Source organism: Octopus bimaculoides, chromosome 22 (assembly GCF_001194135.2).
Source record: "Octopus bimaculoides isolate UCB-OBI-ISO-001 chromosome 22, ASM119413v2, whole genome shotgun sequence".
Taxonomy (NCBI): domain Eukaryota; kingdom Metazoa; phylum Mollusca; class Cephalopoda; order Octopoda; family Octopodidae; genus Octopus; species Octopus bimaculoides.
In genome coordinates this window covers 36,480,630-36,495,596 of record NC_069002.1, presented here as the reverse complement: position 1 = coordinate 36,495,596, position 14,967 = coordinate 36,480,630, and the positions used below count along the sequence as shown (strand labels likewise).

Below are 14,967 nucleotides of genomic sequence, written 5' to 3'. Positions count from 1 at the left end.
GGGGGGGGGGGGGGAGAAAAGGGAGAAAGATTGCGCAGGATGGTGGTGGAGGAAAGGGGGATAAAAAGAAGGGTAAAGATAGTGAAAGCAGTCATATAAGTCACTGAAAAGTTGATAGAAAAAACAAGATTTGCAGAGGACAAGAAATTAATGTTTGAGGTTTTAGAGTTCAGACACTTCAATGCTCAAACCTTAAGAGAAAAGCTGCAGAGATAATGCAGAGTAAACACTTCAGTTCATACATAACAAGAAAATTAATATATTCCAAAGGTTCAAAACTGCTGCTGCTGGCCACAAAATAGTTATGAACAAATGAGAAAATGGATGGATTGCAGAAATTCCAAGTGAAATTATTATATTGCATATTTATACAAATAAATTTCAGTAAATATCAGATTTTATTTTTTTTAAATCAAATTTTTAAAATTAAATAATCAAATTTTGATTAAATAATCAGATTTTGATTAAATAATCAGATTTTAATTAAACAAACAAATTTTAAAATAAATAATCAAATTTAACATTAAAACTGACTAAAAAAATGTTCAAAAAATGTAATTAACCTGATAGTTTTCCATTAGCAATCAAATTAGTAGCCACCAGTTTGATGGTACTTTGACTGGCTCCTGATGACCGGATGCTGGCAACAAGACATGCTCTGCAACAGTAGAAGTTAACATAGGAATTATAATGGTGTTTATTGTATCAGCTTAGTGTTGAGGATCAACTTAATCAACAATGCCTGTGGTCTTGTACTAATGTTAGGAAGCAATCTGGAGATTACTCCCTAAAGAATTTGATGCAAAAAAAATTTTTTAATTTAAATGAATTGTTGACATAAATGGCGGTGCCCTAGCATGGCCACAGCTCATGAGCTGACACTAGATAAAATGAAAATGAAATGAAATTTTGGTGCAGGTGTGGCTGTGTGGTAAGAAGTTTGCAGTGCAACCACATGGTTCCTGGTTCAGTTTCACAGCGTGGCACCTTGAGCAAGAGTCTTCTACTATAGACTTAGGCTGATTAAATCCTTGTAAGTGGATTTGGTAGACGGAAGCTAAAAAAAGCCCATTGTGTGTGTGTGTGTGTGTGTGTCCACTGCTTACAACTGCCTGAAATATAGGGGTCAATATGGTCAACTGGAAATGCTGAAAGCAATGCCCAGCATGGCTGAAACCAGCAAAAGAGTTAACTGTTACCTTAGACTATCCACATAATAGTTATCATTATCAGCTTCAGTTTCCAATAGCAACTGGACAGCACGGTCAGTCTGTCCCAACAGCATGTAGTTCTCAGCACATTTTTTGGTATTTTCATATGTGGCCCTCTTGCTATCATGCAGGGCAATTCGATCAAGTTGGTATTTCTGGAAATTACAAAAAGAAAAATCATTTTAATTGTATGATGTATGAGTAAAACCTGTCAGGTTTGGTCTAAGTAGACCAGAGGTAACCTGGACAGAAGTAGCCAGATGTAACCAGTCCAGGTACATGTGAGAGTAGCCAGGTTAAAAGTAGTTTTAAGGTTTCAATGATGTGACTGCTTATTTTTAGAATGACATTGTAGGGTAGGTGTGAGAGGCTGGATGGAGCTGGCCACTTTGAATGAGAAATACGTAGAATATTTGGGCCAGATATGGCCAGTTTAAATGCAGACAGGTTAAGCAAAATTTTCTGTAATTATTATTGATTTCCAACACAGCCATTGAAACACAAATTTTGTTAAGACAGTGTACAACCAATTAAACTGATCCCAGTACATCACTGGTACATTATTTTGTCAAGCACTGGAAAAATAAAAGCAATGTCTATTTCCCTGGAATGTAAGAGGTCATAGGGAAAGGAATTTCAATGGATGCTCTACTGATTCTGTTAATCCACTGCCCTTACCATAAAATATGACAATTTACGAAACACTACGAATAATCCAGAGACAACACACACACACACACACGTGCATGCACACACACGTGCATGCACACACACGTGCATACATCCACTCCACACACACGTATCCACTTCAATGAAGAAAGCACCTGCATGTCAACTTACCTGAAACGTAGCGCTGTCTTGGAGGACATCATAGCATTTCTCCAAGGGTTCATCCCTGAATTGCTGAATCAAAATGTTATTGTTGTTTTGTTTTGGATTATCAAAGACTACCAAGTCATGGACCTCTTTGTTGTTAGGACCCAAGGGAACAAATAGATCTCCGATCATTCCCTCGGATATGCTGCGGCTAACATTCTGTATTTTAGAAAAATATTTTTACATTAATTAAACAAGTAATTGAATCGTCTGATAATCATTTGTAAGCTCTAACGACACAAGGTTTATCAGTATAGAGAAGGAGAAATGTCACTTATGTGGAGACAAGAAGAGAAGTTACAGTAAAGTAGAAGCTAGCATGGTAAGGTGTGAATGAGTGTGAATGAGTGTGTAGAGATGAACATCACTAAAACGTCATACCTACAATCAATTTTTCTGACTTAATATGTGTGTGTGTGTGTGTGTGCATGTATATATATATATATATATACACACATCTTTTCTTATATATCACTTTGTGTAAAAACCAGTTTGACTGGAGCCCAACCATGGATTTATAATGTAGAATGGTGATGAACCATAACCTTGAATCCTGCCATAAGAATACTCGGAGTACTTCACGAATCTAAACAATATTGTTAGCCTGGGGGCCAACAGAGATCGTATGAAGTATTTTGCCCAGATTGATAACCCCTCACTATTAACTCTGTTACATATATATATATAAATATATATATGTATTTCAATACCAATAACCCAATGTAGAACTCAATACATGTATGTTTCAGAAAGAAGTGTTTGCTGAATAACACCTTATAGCTCAAGGCTCTGATAAAGCTATAAGGTGTCAACTACATCTTATAGCAGAAACAGTTATAAGATAATGAAGTTCATTTATTTCTTTGTCGTCTCTCTTTGTTTTATATATTGAGTAACCATATATGTAACATTAAGTAAATATTTGAGTGATGTAGAGTAAAAGATTAGTTCATCAAATAAGCCCCATTGGTAACCTACCTTACTCATGGGAGATATTTTCTCAGATCTAATATAGTGGAGTGCAACGGTCCAAAAGTGAAGTTCAGCTTCATCACCAAATAACCTTTAAATAATATATAAAACATTATAACTTCCAAATAGTTTATACAACATATTATAAATATTTAAATAGTTTATACAGCATATGAAAATCTTTAAATGCTTTCAATAACATATTATATAAATAATTTATACAACATATTGATTTAAAATTTTGGTACAAGGCCTGCAATTTCAGGTGAGGTGTAAATCGATTACTGGTACTTATTTTATTGACCCCGAAAGGATGAAAGGCAAAGTCAATTTCGGCAGAATTTGAACTCAGAACATGAAGACGTATGCCACTCGGACAACCAGATCACATGATTTTGGCTTGATTTGGCCTTTTATATAGATAAGGTAAACCAATATGACTGGCACTAGCATTTGCCTGATATCGAATGGATGAATGAATGGTTGAAATACTATATTTTTTCTCATTTACAATAAAGGAAATACAATATAGTGAAATGAAGAGAAGTGAAAGGAGAAAAAGTAACTTACTTGGCAACGAAAAGACAACGTTGAGCTACACCGAACTTTGAAGAAGGAAGGTAAGTCATCAAGTCACTGAACGGTGGAGAGAAAATAAGAACATTGTCTTTACAATTGATAATTATTATTACCAATGGTCATTATCATCATCATCATCATCATCACTGTCATCTTCATTAACATCCTTATTACCAGGATCGTTACCACCTTTATTAACGCTGTCATCACCACCACTGCCGCTGTCATCACCACCACTGCCACTGTCCCTACCACCACTGTTACCATTGTTGTTGCAGTCATTACCAATATTACCATTATCATTATCATAATTATTACCAGTTATTACCATTATTATTAGCAGTCATTACCATCATCATTATTCACCTCATTAACATCCTTCATTATCATTCTCATTATTCTTTCGTTACTTTCAAATTTTGGCACAAGGCCAGCTATTTAGGGGGAGGGGCAAATCAATTAAATCGATTCCAGGGTTCAACTGGTACTTTTTTCATCGACCCCAAAGGGATGAAAGCAAAGTCGACCTCAGAAGAATTTGAACTCAGAATGCGAAGATGGACAAAATGCCACTAAACCTTTTGTTCCTCATGATTCTGTCAGCTGGCCACCTCCAAGAACACAACACATTGCTCAGTCCAAGAATCGAAACCACAATCTTATACTCATGAGTCGAACACCCAAACCACAGCCATGCACCCTCACACTATCATTATCATCATTATTATTGGAGTAAAGATTGTTTGCCAATATAACATGGCAGTCCTGGTTTAGGATGAATGTTGCTGTAATTTAGCCCCAGGAGACATTGTCTCCAGCTGGCTATACGACATGATTTGTGTCCTTATATTTTCAAACAAGGGAATCTAGCACCCCCACTCAGTTCAAAACAATATCTGTGTATCACAACTTCTGGATTATTTCCCTTCATCGGCACAGAATAATTGCTCAGCTAGAGGTGGCGCTGCCAAATTCCCATTCAAAAAATATAGTTTTCAAAGTGACAACTAGTCATTGATCAATAAATGAGAAAATTACTTTATAGCCAGTTGGAGATGATGTTTCCTGGGGCTAAATTACAGTAACATTCGTCCTAAACCAGGACTGCCATGTTATGTTGGCAAACAATCTTTACTCCAAAATATTGTCGCTGAATATCTCACGTTGTGAGATTTAAAAATAGTAATTTTCTAAACATTATTATTGTTGTTAATCTCATTATTACCACCATCATTAACATTACAATTACTTTTAGAATGCCTTTAATCATATGTCTGTTTGACCAATGCTGACCTGAGGTGAAAGAAAATCACCAATCACCCCATTACTCTCCTATAAAATTATAGACAAGAGAAAGAAAGAACATTATTTCGTCCAACCCATGCTAGCATGGAAAGTGGACGTTAAACGATGATGATTACCTGTTAATAAGTTTTAGTTGTTTATTGACAGCAGTCTGAATTTCTTGCTCCTCATCCCTCATACCAGACAGCTCAAACGTATATTTTTCATTCCACGGTTGATGTTGTAGAAATGTTTTCATCAATAAAGATCCAGGAGAAGGTAGGAAGGAAGGGCAAAATATTTTCTCTAAAAAAAAAAAAAATTTTTAATCATGTGTATGCGTGTTTGTGCATGCATGTATGTGTGCATGTGTATACACACGCACACATATATATATATATATATATAAAACATGCCACCATGGAAAAAGGGATGTTAAATGAGAATGTGTGTGTGTGTGTGTGTCATTGCATGTGTCCTTGTGTATTTGTTTGTGGGCAGTTTTGTTGTCAGTTTCTTCTGTCAGCAAAATGGTCAAGCTTCTTCATGGCTTTAAAGCAATGTGGAATAAGAGATCCCTTACTTGAAAAAGAGGCAAAGGTTAGCATTAGGAAAAACATTTGGCTGCAAAACAATGCCTCAAATGACATTTGTTCAACCTATGCAAGCATGGAGAAACAATCATAAAATGAATGTGTGTTCATAATGCATCTTCATGCTTACATTTTTGCACTTTGAACATTTGTGGAATAAAAGAAAAAACTCTTACTTGGAAACCAGATAAGGGTTGGTAATATAAAACATATACAACCTTTCAATACTGCTAAATAGGTCTCTCTCTCTCTCTCTCTCTCTCTCTCTCTCGAGAGAGAACCTACTGGCAATAACAACATGCTGTATAACTGAATCAAGTGAAACTGATTATATTGAGCAAAGGTATCTTCTTTCTGAAAAGGAAACCTAATGAGACACACATCTGCACTGAAGAATGCACCATAACCAAATTGCAAGGAAGTAATGCACGATGGGTTGAGACAATCATTGTGATGAATAAAGATTCTTGTGAATTCCATTTGCCATTTCTCTGATTTGTTATGTGTGTGTGTGTGTGTGTGTGTTCAATACAGTAATATGTGCAAGGGCTAGTATAATGAAGTGGTGCAACAGTCCACCACTGACTGGAAACATTGAAAGACTAAAGGGATACCTTCTAAATCCCAGTCCATCATGTGAGAGGAGGCCTTCTTCATAGTAAGATCAAACACTCTGATATAGCCATCAGACATCAAGACAACTGGCTTGTCAGACTGACCCCATTCAGCATCAATGATTTTGGGAACATCTTTGGAACACTTATAAGAAACGATCAGTTCTTCCTGAAACAGAAACAACAATTACAACAATAATGATAATAAAGTATCACCTAGACTCTTTCATTTTAACTTTGTTGGTTTTCTTAGTGTGTGTGTGTGTGTGTGGTCTTAGATGTAGATTTGGGTCTTCCTTCATTGTGAGACACATAAGGCAGCAAAAGTAAAAGTAGTCCTTTTGCTCATTTGGCAGATATATGTATATGTGTGTGTGTATATATATACATATACATATACATATATATATATATATATATATATATGCCTAGAACATCTGGCACCAAAAATTGGATGGATGGATGGATGGATGGACAGATAGATATACATATACATTTATGTGTGTGTGTGATGTAGTGCATCTACTGTACTAGTGCATACTGGTGAAGTAGGGTACCCTTTCTCTGAAGATTTCTAATTTCTAAGAAATGTAGGTCATGCATAGCTTGTAAGTCAGCTGTACATTTGTAGGTCATAGGACCCGTGAGCATTAAAGACACTTAACTCATTCATATTTACAGAAACAATATATAATTATAAAAAAACACTGTCATTAACAAAATGGGTTAAAGTTGTTTCTCTTACCTTTTGACTTTTTATCTCGTATATATCTAAGCCATCATTATACTTGAGGAAGAATTTCAAATTTGCTTTCCCTGGTCCAAAGCGTATCTTTTTAATTGCTGATCTGTGGGTGGATATGGTTCTGGAAAGATGTACACAAAAAATTTTAAATTCTTCCTGTGTGTGAGTATACATTCTCAATAAATATTCATCTGTAAAGTGGTTGGTATTAGGAAGGGCATCCAGCTGTAAAAACCATGCCGAAACAGACCTCACCAGTGCTGATGCCATGTAAAACCTACCCAGTACACTCTGCCAATTCATTGTAAAACAGTCTTTTGGGTCCCCGTGTGTGTCAGACATACGAATGAAATGACCTGCCTGTCAGATGTGAGCTCTCGTGCTCTCCTTAGCAGCATGTAAATGCTTGGCAGATCAAGAGGGGCCACCTCCTGTAAACAGAATAAAATCGCAGGAGCACAAAGAGAAAAAAGCTGCACAAGTCCTGAGCCAACTCCTTCCCTCCATTCTCAGCAGACCACAGGTAGTGCCCACCCTGTGGCAGAACCTTCTGAGCACATATTGGCCAGATCGACCACAGCCAGACACACCATGACCCATCTTCTCCTCCCATGGTGTTCTTGGTCATTGTCAACAACAACAGACAAACATTATACATTATTTGTCCTATTATTATCATCAGACCTTTGGAGATATGCTGTGCTTGAGACTTGTCAAACCAAGTGGAGTCGTAGTCATGGCCGTTGCCAGTGTCATAAATGGCACCTGTGAAATTGTAATCGTGGCCACTGCCGGTGTCGTGCACATGGCACCCATACCAGTGGCACATAAAAAGCACTCATTATATTCCTGGAGTGGTAGGCATTGGGGAAGGCATCCAGCTGTAGAAACCATGCCAGATCAGACTGGAACCTGGCGCAGCTCTTCGGCTTACCAGTTCCAGTCAAAGTGTCTAACCCATGCCAGCATGGAAAGAGGATGTAAAACGATGGTGATGATTTAATGTCCTCTTTTGTTTAGTGGCATGAGTTGGACAGTTTGACACAAACAGATCAGCAAGGGTTGCACCAAGCTCCAATGTCTGCTTTGGCATTGTTTCTACAGTCAGATACCCTCCAGAATGTCAGCCACTTCACTGAGTGTTACTGGGTGCTTTTTTCATGGTGGCAACACGAGTGAAGCCACCAAGTACCCACAAGACAAGACCCCCTTAAATGAGTGGGGTATAGCATTCAGGAATATGAAAGTAACATAGAGGGACAGAAGCAAGTGTCTTGCTGAAGTGGTGAGTATAATGGCTTGCTCACCTGGAAAGAGAGAGAGAGAGATACGAGTGGATATGAGATAGAGGACAGGACAGTGGGTAAGTGTACAAGAGTGAAGACAGTGTGAGAGACAGGGATTAAGTTGGATGCAGTGAATAACAGATATGTGACCGAAGGGAGATATGTAGCCACTCAATCTGCAAAAAAATAGCAGCTAAATCACTCTCAAATCATAAATTATCATCTTGAGAAAAGTAACAGGAGAGTTGATATAGTGTTAGACACAAGAGAGTGCTGAAAGGTTTCTGGCTTTGGGTAAAAGAAAATACAGGAGGATCAGTTTATCCAACATATTCCCCTCCCAAATTCACTCATTGCAGCATTCCTTCAGTTATTCTAAGCCCAGTAAAAGAACTTGGAAGGTTGGGCTTCCAACCAGGCCTTTCACGATACCCTTAAAGCCAGGAACTTTGCAACACCCCCACCCATACACTACATTTAGAAAACAAAAACAAAAAAACAGAAAGTATGTTACAAATGAAAGAAATGCTTTCTATAACTTTTTTTATTGGATTAGAGTTGACCTCAGGGGTAAGCATCAACAAGTCTGTGGTGATTACTGAGAGAAAAAGATCTTGATAATAAAATAGAGTACAAATTTCATGAAACAAACCTTGATATTCTTCCTTTGAGGTCCCAGATTGATAAGACACCATCAACATCACCAAAAGCCAAATGATCGTTTTTCCAGGCTAATGAAGTAATGATACTAAGTCCACTCTGAAAATTAATTTAAATAACAATGATGATAATAATAATAATAATAATAATCCTTTCTACTATAGGCACAAGGCCAGAAATTTTGGGGGAGGGGATAGTTGATTACATCGACCCCAGTACTCAACTGGTACTTAATTTATCGACTCTGAAAGGGTGAAAGGCAAAGTCGACCTGGGCGGAATTTGAACCCAGAACGTAGTGACGGCCAAAATACAGTTAAGCATTTCACCTGCCGTGCTAACGATTCTGCCAGCGCACCACCTTAGGCCAGCTCGAATAATAATTTTGGTACAAAGTCAGTAATTTTGGGGGAGGAGCTCAGTCAATTAAATCAACCTCAGTTTTCAACTGGTACATATTTATCCACCCCAAAAGGATGAAAGGCGAAATCAACCTTGGCAGAATTTGAACTCAAAATGTAAAGACAGACAAAATGCCACCAAGCATTTTGCCCATCATGCAAATGATTCTGCCAGCTCACCACTGCCATAATAATAATAATAATAATAATAATAATAATAATAATAATAATAATAATAATAATAATAATAATGAGGAAAGTATTTTCAGATAGTTAAAAAGAACAGGTAGCATGGTACTATAGGCTGCAGGTAGCAAGTCTGCTACGCATGCAAGACTCCAGGAGTTCCAACAAAACCTGAGTTAAAAATAATAATAATAATAATAATAAGCAGTAGCAGCAGCAAAGAAGTTCAGTATGATTTAGAAGCAGACCGGTTATGGAAATTTGAAAGTGAAATGGAAGATGGACGAAAACAAAGAAAGTGCAAGAGATATTTAAATTGGAAAACTCCTAAACCAGCCAGATGGTATTCAGAGATTCTGGCTGAAAAATCTCTCAAAAATATACACAACCATTAGGAAATGTGAAAATACACGAGGAGATATTCATGGAAGGCTCACTCTTACCATTATTTTTTTGTTATTGCAAGGTTTTTGTCCAACACTAATGATTATGCTAATCCAATAATAGTAATAATAATTGTTTGTTTTGTAAGGCCATCAAGGCTCGTTCATACATTAACACATAACGAAAAGGTTAGAAAGATGTGTAAAATGATGACAAGAAGTGGGCAAGGATGTCATACAATATATCGGGATATATTAAGATTTTTTTAAAACTTTACACAAATATATATAAAAATATAAATAGATATAAATAAAAGAATATAAATAAAAACACAAAACAAATAATAGCAACCAACCCACACACATGCAAAAAGCAATCATCAGAACTTGATAAGGGCATCCATTTATACTGACCACCTCCTCTTTTCATGTACCCTACATCCATATATATCCTCAAAATGATCAGTCCTGAAGGTGCCAGTGAGCAACTCAAGATTCGGAGTGTATAAAAAAAAGGTGCCACCTCTCCTGGTACCTGAAATAGTTAATCGCTTGCATGTTCCACATAGACAAAGCTCATCACTGCTTCAGTTTACAATTTAATCTTCTATGTCTTCCTGCATTGCATTCAAATCCTCCAACAGTCCTTTGGTGGGTTTTTTTTCTAAGGATTGTCAACTGCATACAAACCCAATGAGAGATGTGACTCACTCTTTCTGCTTGAGCTTACTTTTTTTTTTTTGGCAGGGGAAGTCTTTTGTTTTCCAATGTCCCCAAAATTTATCCACCCCTGGCTCTCTTCTATCACCTCCTCATTATTACAAGATGATGGGGTGACACCATTGGTCATGGCTGGAGGAAAGGATCTCCTGTGAGCAGTTTCTGGCATTGAAAATGAAGAGATTTTTTTCCACTCTCTTTGAGGCTGCAACTAGTGATGCAATTGGTACTATTCTAGAAGCAACCTGTAATTATTGTTGCTGTTGTCCATTCTCACTGTCTTTCCAGCTCCTGTAACTCACACTGCCACTACACATGAAGCAGCTATGCTTTCTGCTTTGCACCACCAGCCTTATTACCCTTCTCTCAGCTCTGACAATGGGATTCAGCTCCAAGATTATCGTGAAATCTTCAGGGGTCATTAGAACTTGCATGGTCATGCAAACTACATCATTCTGTGCTCACCTGTGTGCCCACCACCTGCCTGTAATATGTCAGAAACACAAAGAAGATAAGCCAAGGGTTAATATCACCACCAACATCTCTTGCTGAGCATCCATTTGCAAGTTGCAAGTGTGTAGCACACCAGCCTCACCTGGATTTTACTTTATCCTCACTTTTGAAGACTTGGTACATACCTTATATACCCAACATCTATCAATGGAATACACATCATACCACAAATTGTCAAGGGCTTCCATTAATTGTTCCTTTGAGGGCATATGGTAATATGTGGGCATTGTGGTCATCTCCTCCAGCTTTTGTAAAACAGAAAGCTTTACAAAAGCTGAAGGGCTTTCCTCTTTGCTTGTTCTTGGATAAATCCCTCAGGCAAAGAAGCACACTTCTTTGTAACTTATCATTGCCATGCCACTTTCGTTGACTGAACTTGACCTGTGTCTAAAACTTCCCTATGATTTGTTATGATAGCAAAGGAGTTGTTAGTACTTTTGTTAAATTCATACAAGTTTGCATTACTGTTATTGTTGTTGTATTCGTTGTTTGTACTTCTGTTTATGTCATGCAAATTTGTGTTTTTGAGTACCAGATAATGTTTATAACTGAATTTATTTATTTCATTGTCTTTTTTTTTTGGTTACCTTTTTTTAAATTCACTTTCATGTGTTCAAAAGTTATTTTGTTATTTGGAGCATATTCAGTGCCACTTCTTTTCTCATTAGTACCTCTTGCTGTGCCTCTATTAGCAGAAGCCATACTGAATAAAATGTAAACACAAGAAAATTTTTCAGAAAAAAAAATGTCTAAAAGACAAACCTTTTGTCTACCCCAGGTATTGGGAGAGACATCCACACATTCTGAAGTCCCCTGTTAACAAAATAATCCAAAAAAGAAAAACTTTGATCTAGTAAAACTTGTCAATATTCCAATTCTCTTGAAACGACTTGATAACATATTCATTCACACCAAAATACATGAATACTAAGACAGGTTGGACGGAACATAACTAACTAAAATATAGAAATACATTTATATGTATTCATATCAATATATTTATATTGATAACGAATGCCTTAGACTTGCCCAAAACTACTACAAGTTTTGGTAACATGGTGAGGTAGCAAAAATGCTACCTATGTGAAAAGTGGAGTCTAGAGCAAGGCAAGACATGGTATGAGCACAAACTGCAGAGAGTGGAGGAGTTGGAGACCTACAAAATCTTGTACTTGAACACAACAAGGCAGACCTAGTGGTGGTGGACAACGTGAACCACATATGCTATAGAACTGATGTTGCATGCCCCTTTGACGAATGAATAGTCAAGAAGGAAGGCAAAAATATAGACATGTTCAATTCTCTAAAGTATGAAACAGCCCAGCTATGGAAAATGTAGAAGGTGAAGATAGTGTTGGATCCTTCAGGACAGTATCAGAAGGCATCAAGAAGAATATAAAGGAAATTGGAATAGAGTGCCCAGCAGAACTGTTATAAAATATTTGCTTCCTTGGCACAGCCAGAATAATTAGGGAAATATCAGACAGTTGAAAAGAACAGATAGCATGGTATCATAGGCTGCAGGTAGCAAGCTTGCTACACATACAAGACTCCAGGAGTTCCAACAAAACCTGAGTTGAAAGGAATGAAAACATGTGTAAATGTAATAGTTAACATAGTTGATACACGGAGCATTAATAGATAAACTAAAGGTATTTATGCAACGAGGGAAAAACAATATCAGTTGATGATAGATATTATTTTAACTAGCAGATATTTTGAAAATCCACAGTGATAAATATTTGGTTTTATATTCAATTACTTGTGTATTTAAAGGAATCAAATGAATAAAATACATGTCCCTCTTTATCATTTAATAAATAATAAAATATACAATTATATATGACAACATACAGAGATAGTAAGAGCATCTTGGCAGTTAATTGCCTTTGATATGCATGTCAAAAAGGAAGGACAAACCAAGAGGAGAAACACTGAGAATTATATTAGTACATCATTTCAGTAAGGGAAACAACTCTGGACATGTTTCAGTTTTATTATGACCTCATCAGCAAATCATAGATTTCTCTGTACTTAGCCAATGACTAATATTGCTTACTTCTCACCACTTAATTATTTCCAATTATCTTTTGAACGTACCCTGCATTAAATGATGTTCATCTTAACACAAACTAAACCACAGTGTTGCTTATGGATGGTGTTTTTGGGTAGATTATTCTGAAGATGTAATAAGCTAGCTTACCTCCACAGGAAGTTTAGAGACATCTGTGATGGTGCTTCCTTCAATAACAAAATGGTACAAGGTGCTTTCTTGGTCTGTAAATACCAAATGTTCCTTACCAGTTACTTTACCGCTTGGCTTGTTCTCACTAAAATACCAAAGATAAAATGGAACAATGAGACAAAACAATCAGAATACTTCTATTTATTTAGTTTTTTACTGTGGCCATGCTAGAGCACCATCTTTATGGACTTTTGATGACTATCATAACCTTAGTATTTATGTCCAGTACTAATCTTATCCATCTAGATTTATCAAATTATATTACATATTTGAGATATCCACGAAGGATGAAGTGGCGAGCCATGAGTTGAGTCTGAGTCTCAAAGTCATGATTGTCAATGCAGAGCCTGCGCAGAGGGAGGAATTGGGAGCAGTGAACGGAGAGTTTGGTGTGGGTAGGGTGAGAGGAGGAGAAATCAACACAAGTCTCCTGAATCAGAACTAAACGACAATAATGTGTGGACGAGCAAACAACGAAGCCCAATACATAGACACTCCCCCCCCACATATACACACACTATTTTTCTTTAAATGGCTGAATCAGAGGTAGCAAAGCCCAATGACCCTTTTCAGTGGCTCTGAAACTGAAAGGAAGAAAGGATTAACACTTTAGAATTTAAACAGGGCATATTTGGCCCAAATATTCTCCCTGTTTTATGTTCAAACTGGCCTGATCTGGCCTTTCAAACCTATCTTACAATGTCATTCTAAAAATAATGCATAACATCATTGAAATCTCAGAAGTTTGAGGCAAGGCATGATTCATTCAAAACAATGTGAATAAATATGCATTATTTTTTAGACAGAGTAATCTGAATGCGAAAGGGTTAAATTATCCTCAAACTGAAGACATGGAATGAACAATGCTAAAAATGACAGCCAGATCTCCCTCATCTCACACCAAAGTATTTTAAAGAGAAAGACACATTACAATATAGTTCTGGGAATACTGTTTCTGAAAACAGATGGGTTAGGCATGGTTGGAAAGCTTTTGATCAATAGATTAGGGTCGACCAAGATCAAAATGATAACACAAACACCAAGTGTACAAAAAGACACTTGGTGTTGGTGTAGTTGTTTGGACAGTGGACAGAGTGCAGTGTATGGAAGCAGTCCAGATAATGGACAGAAGACACGTCCCCACTGTCACACTGCATTCCATATGATCAACCACTACGTGTTAGAGTATGGTCCTTAGCTAGGCACAGAAACAAGGCTTTATCTAAAAGAATAAATTCATGGGCGACACTTTGTTATTTGCCTAAATGTGTGCCACAGGTCTGAGAATGACACAATACAAAACCAATTGTTAAAAAACAAAAAAGAATAGTAAATCAATCAATCAATCAAATTCTTACTTTGAGGAATTATCTAAATTAGACAATGATGAGGAAGAAAGGCTTTCGGTGTTGATGTTTACAGAACTATCAGAGTCTTTAGATTCAGTATTGAGTTTCCTCTTCAATGTCCGAATGTTAGAGGCGGGAAACCATTCCTAGATGTGGCAAACGAAATACAAAAGTCGTCAGAGTCAAGAAGAAAATTTAATTTAAAATAATTAACAGATGGTTTTAAACAATCATGACATTAACATGTTCTAAATACAATTAAATAACACATCACATAGCAATATCAATAAGTTAATTCTCTATAAAAAAACATACATGCATATACAGATATATATATATATGTATATATAT

General features: G+C 36.7%; 1 protein-coding gene across 1 annotated transcript in view; it reads right to left on the bottom strand.

Annotated features, from left to right (window-relative positions):
• Positions 1–14,967, bottom strand: part of LOC106867756 (WD repeat-containing protein 11) — a 35,981-nt gene that overhangs the window by 4,197 nt on the left and 16,817 nt on the right. Inside the window, exons 16-26 of the mRNA XM_014912727.2 lie at positions 14,626–14,762; positions 13,226–13,352; positions 8,813–8,919; positions 6,875–6,995; positions 6,130–6,298; positions 5,060–5,228; positions 3,630–3,695; positions 3,066–3,150; positions 2,052–2,246; positions 1,200–1,366; positions 564–658 (exon numbers count right to left, since the gene is read on the bottom strand). Of these exons, the coding sequence (XP_014768213.1) occupies positions 564–658; positions 1,200–1,366; positions 2,052–2,246; positions 3,066–3,150; positions 3,630–3,695; positions 5,060–5,228; positions 6,130–6,298; positions 6,875–6,995; positions 8,813–8,919; positions 13,226–13,352; positions 14,626–14,762 (1,438 nt within the window). The remainder of the gene's footprint in view (positions 1–563; positions 659–1,199; positions 1,367–2,051; positions 2,247–3,065; positions 3,151–3,629; positions 3,696–5,059; positions 5,229–6,129; positions 6,299–6,874; positions 6,996–8,812; positions 8,920–13,225; positions 13,353–14,625; positions 14,763–14,967) is intronic.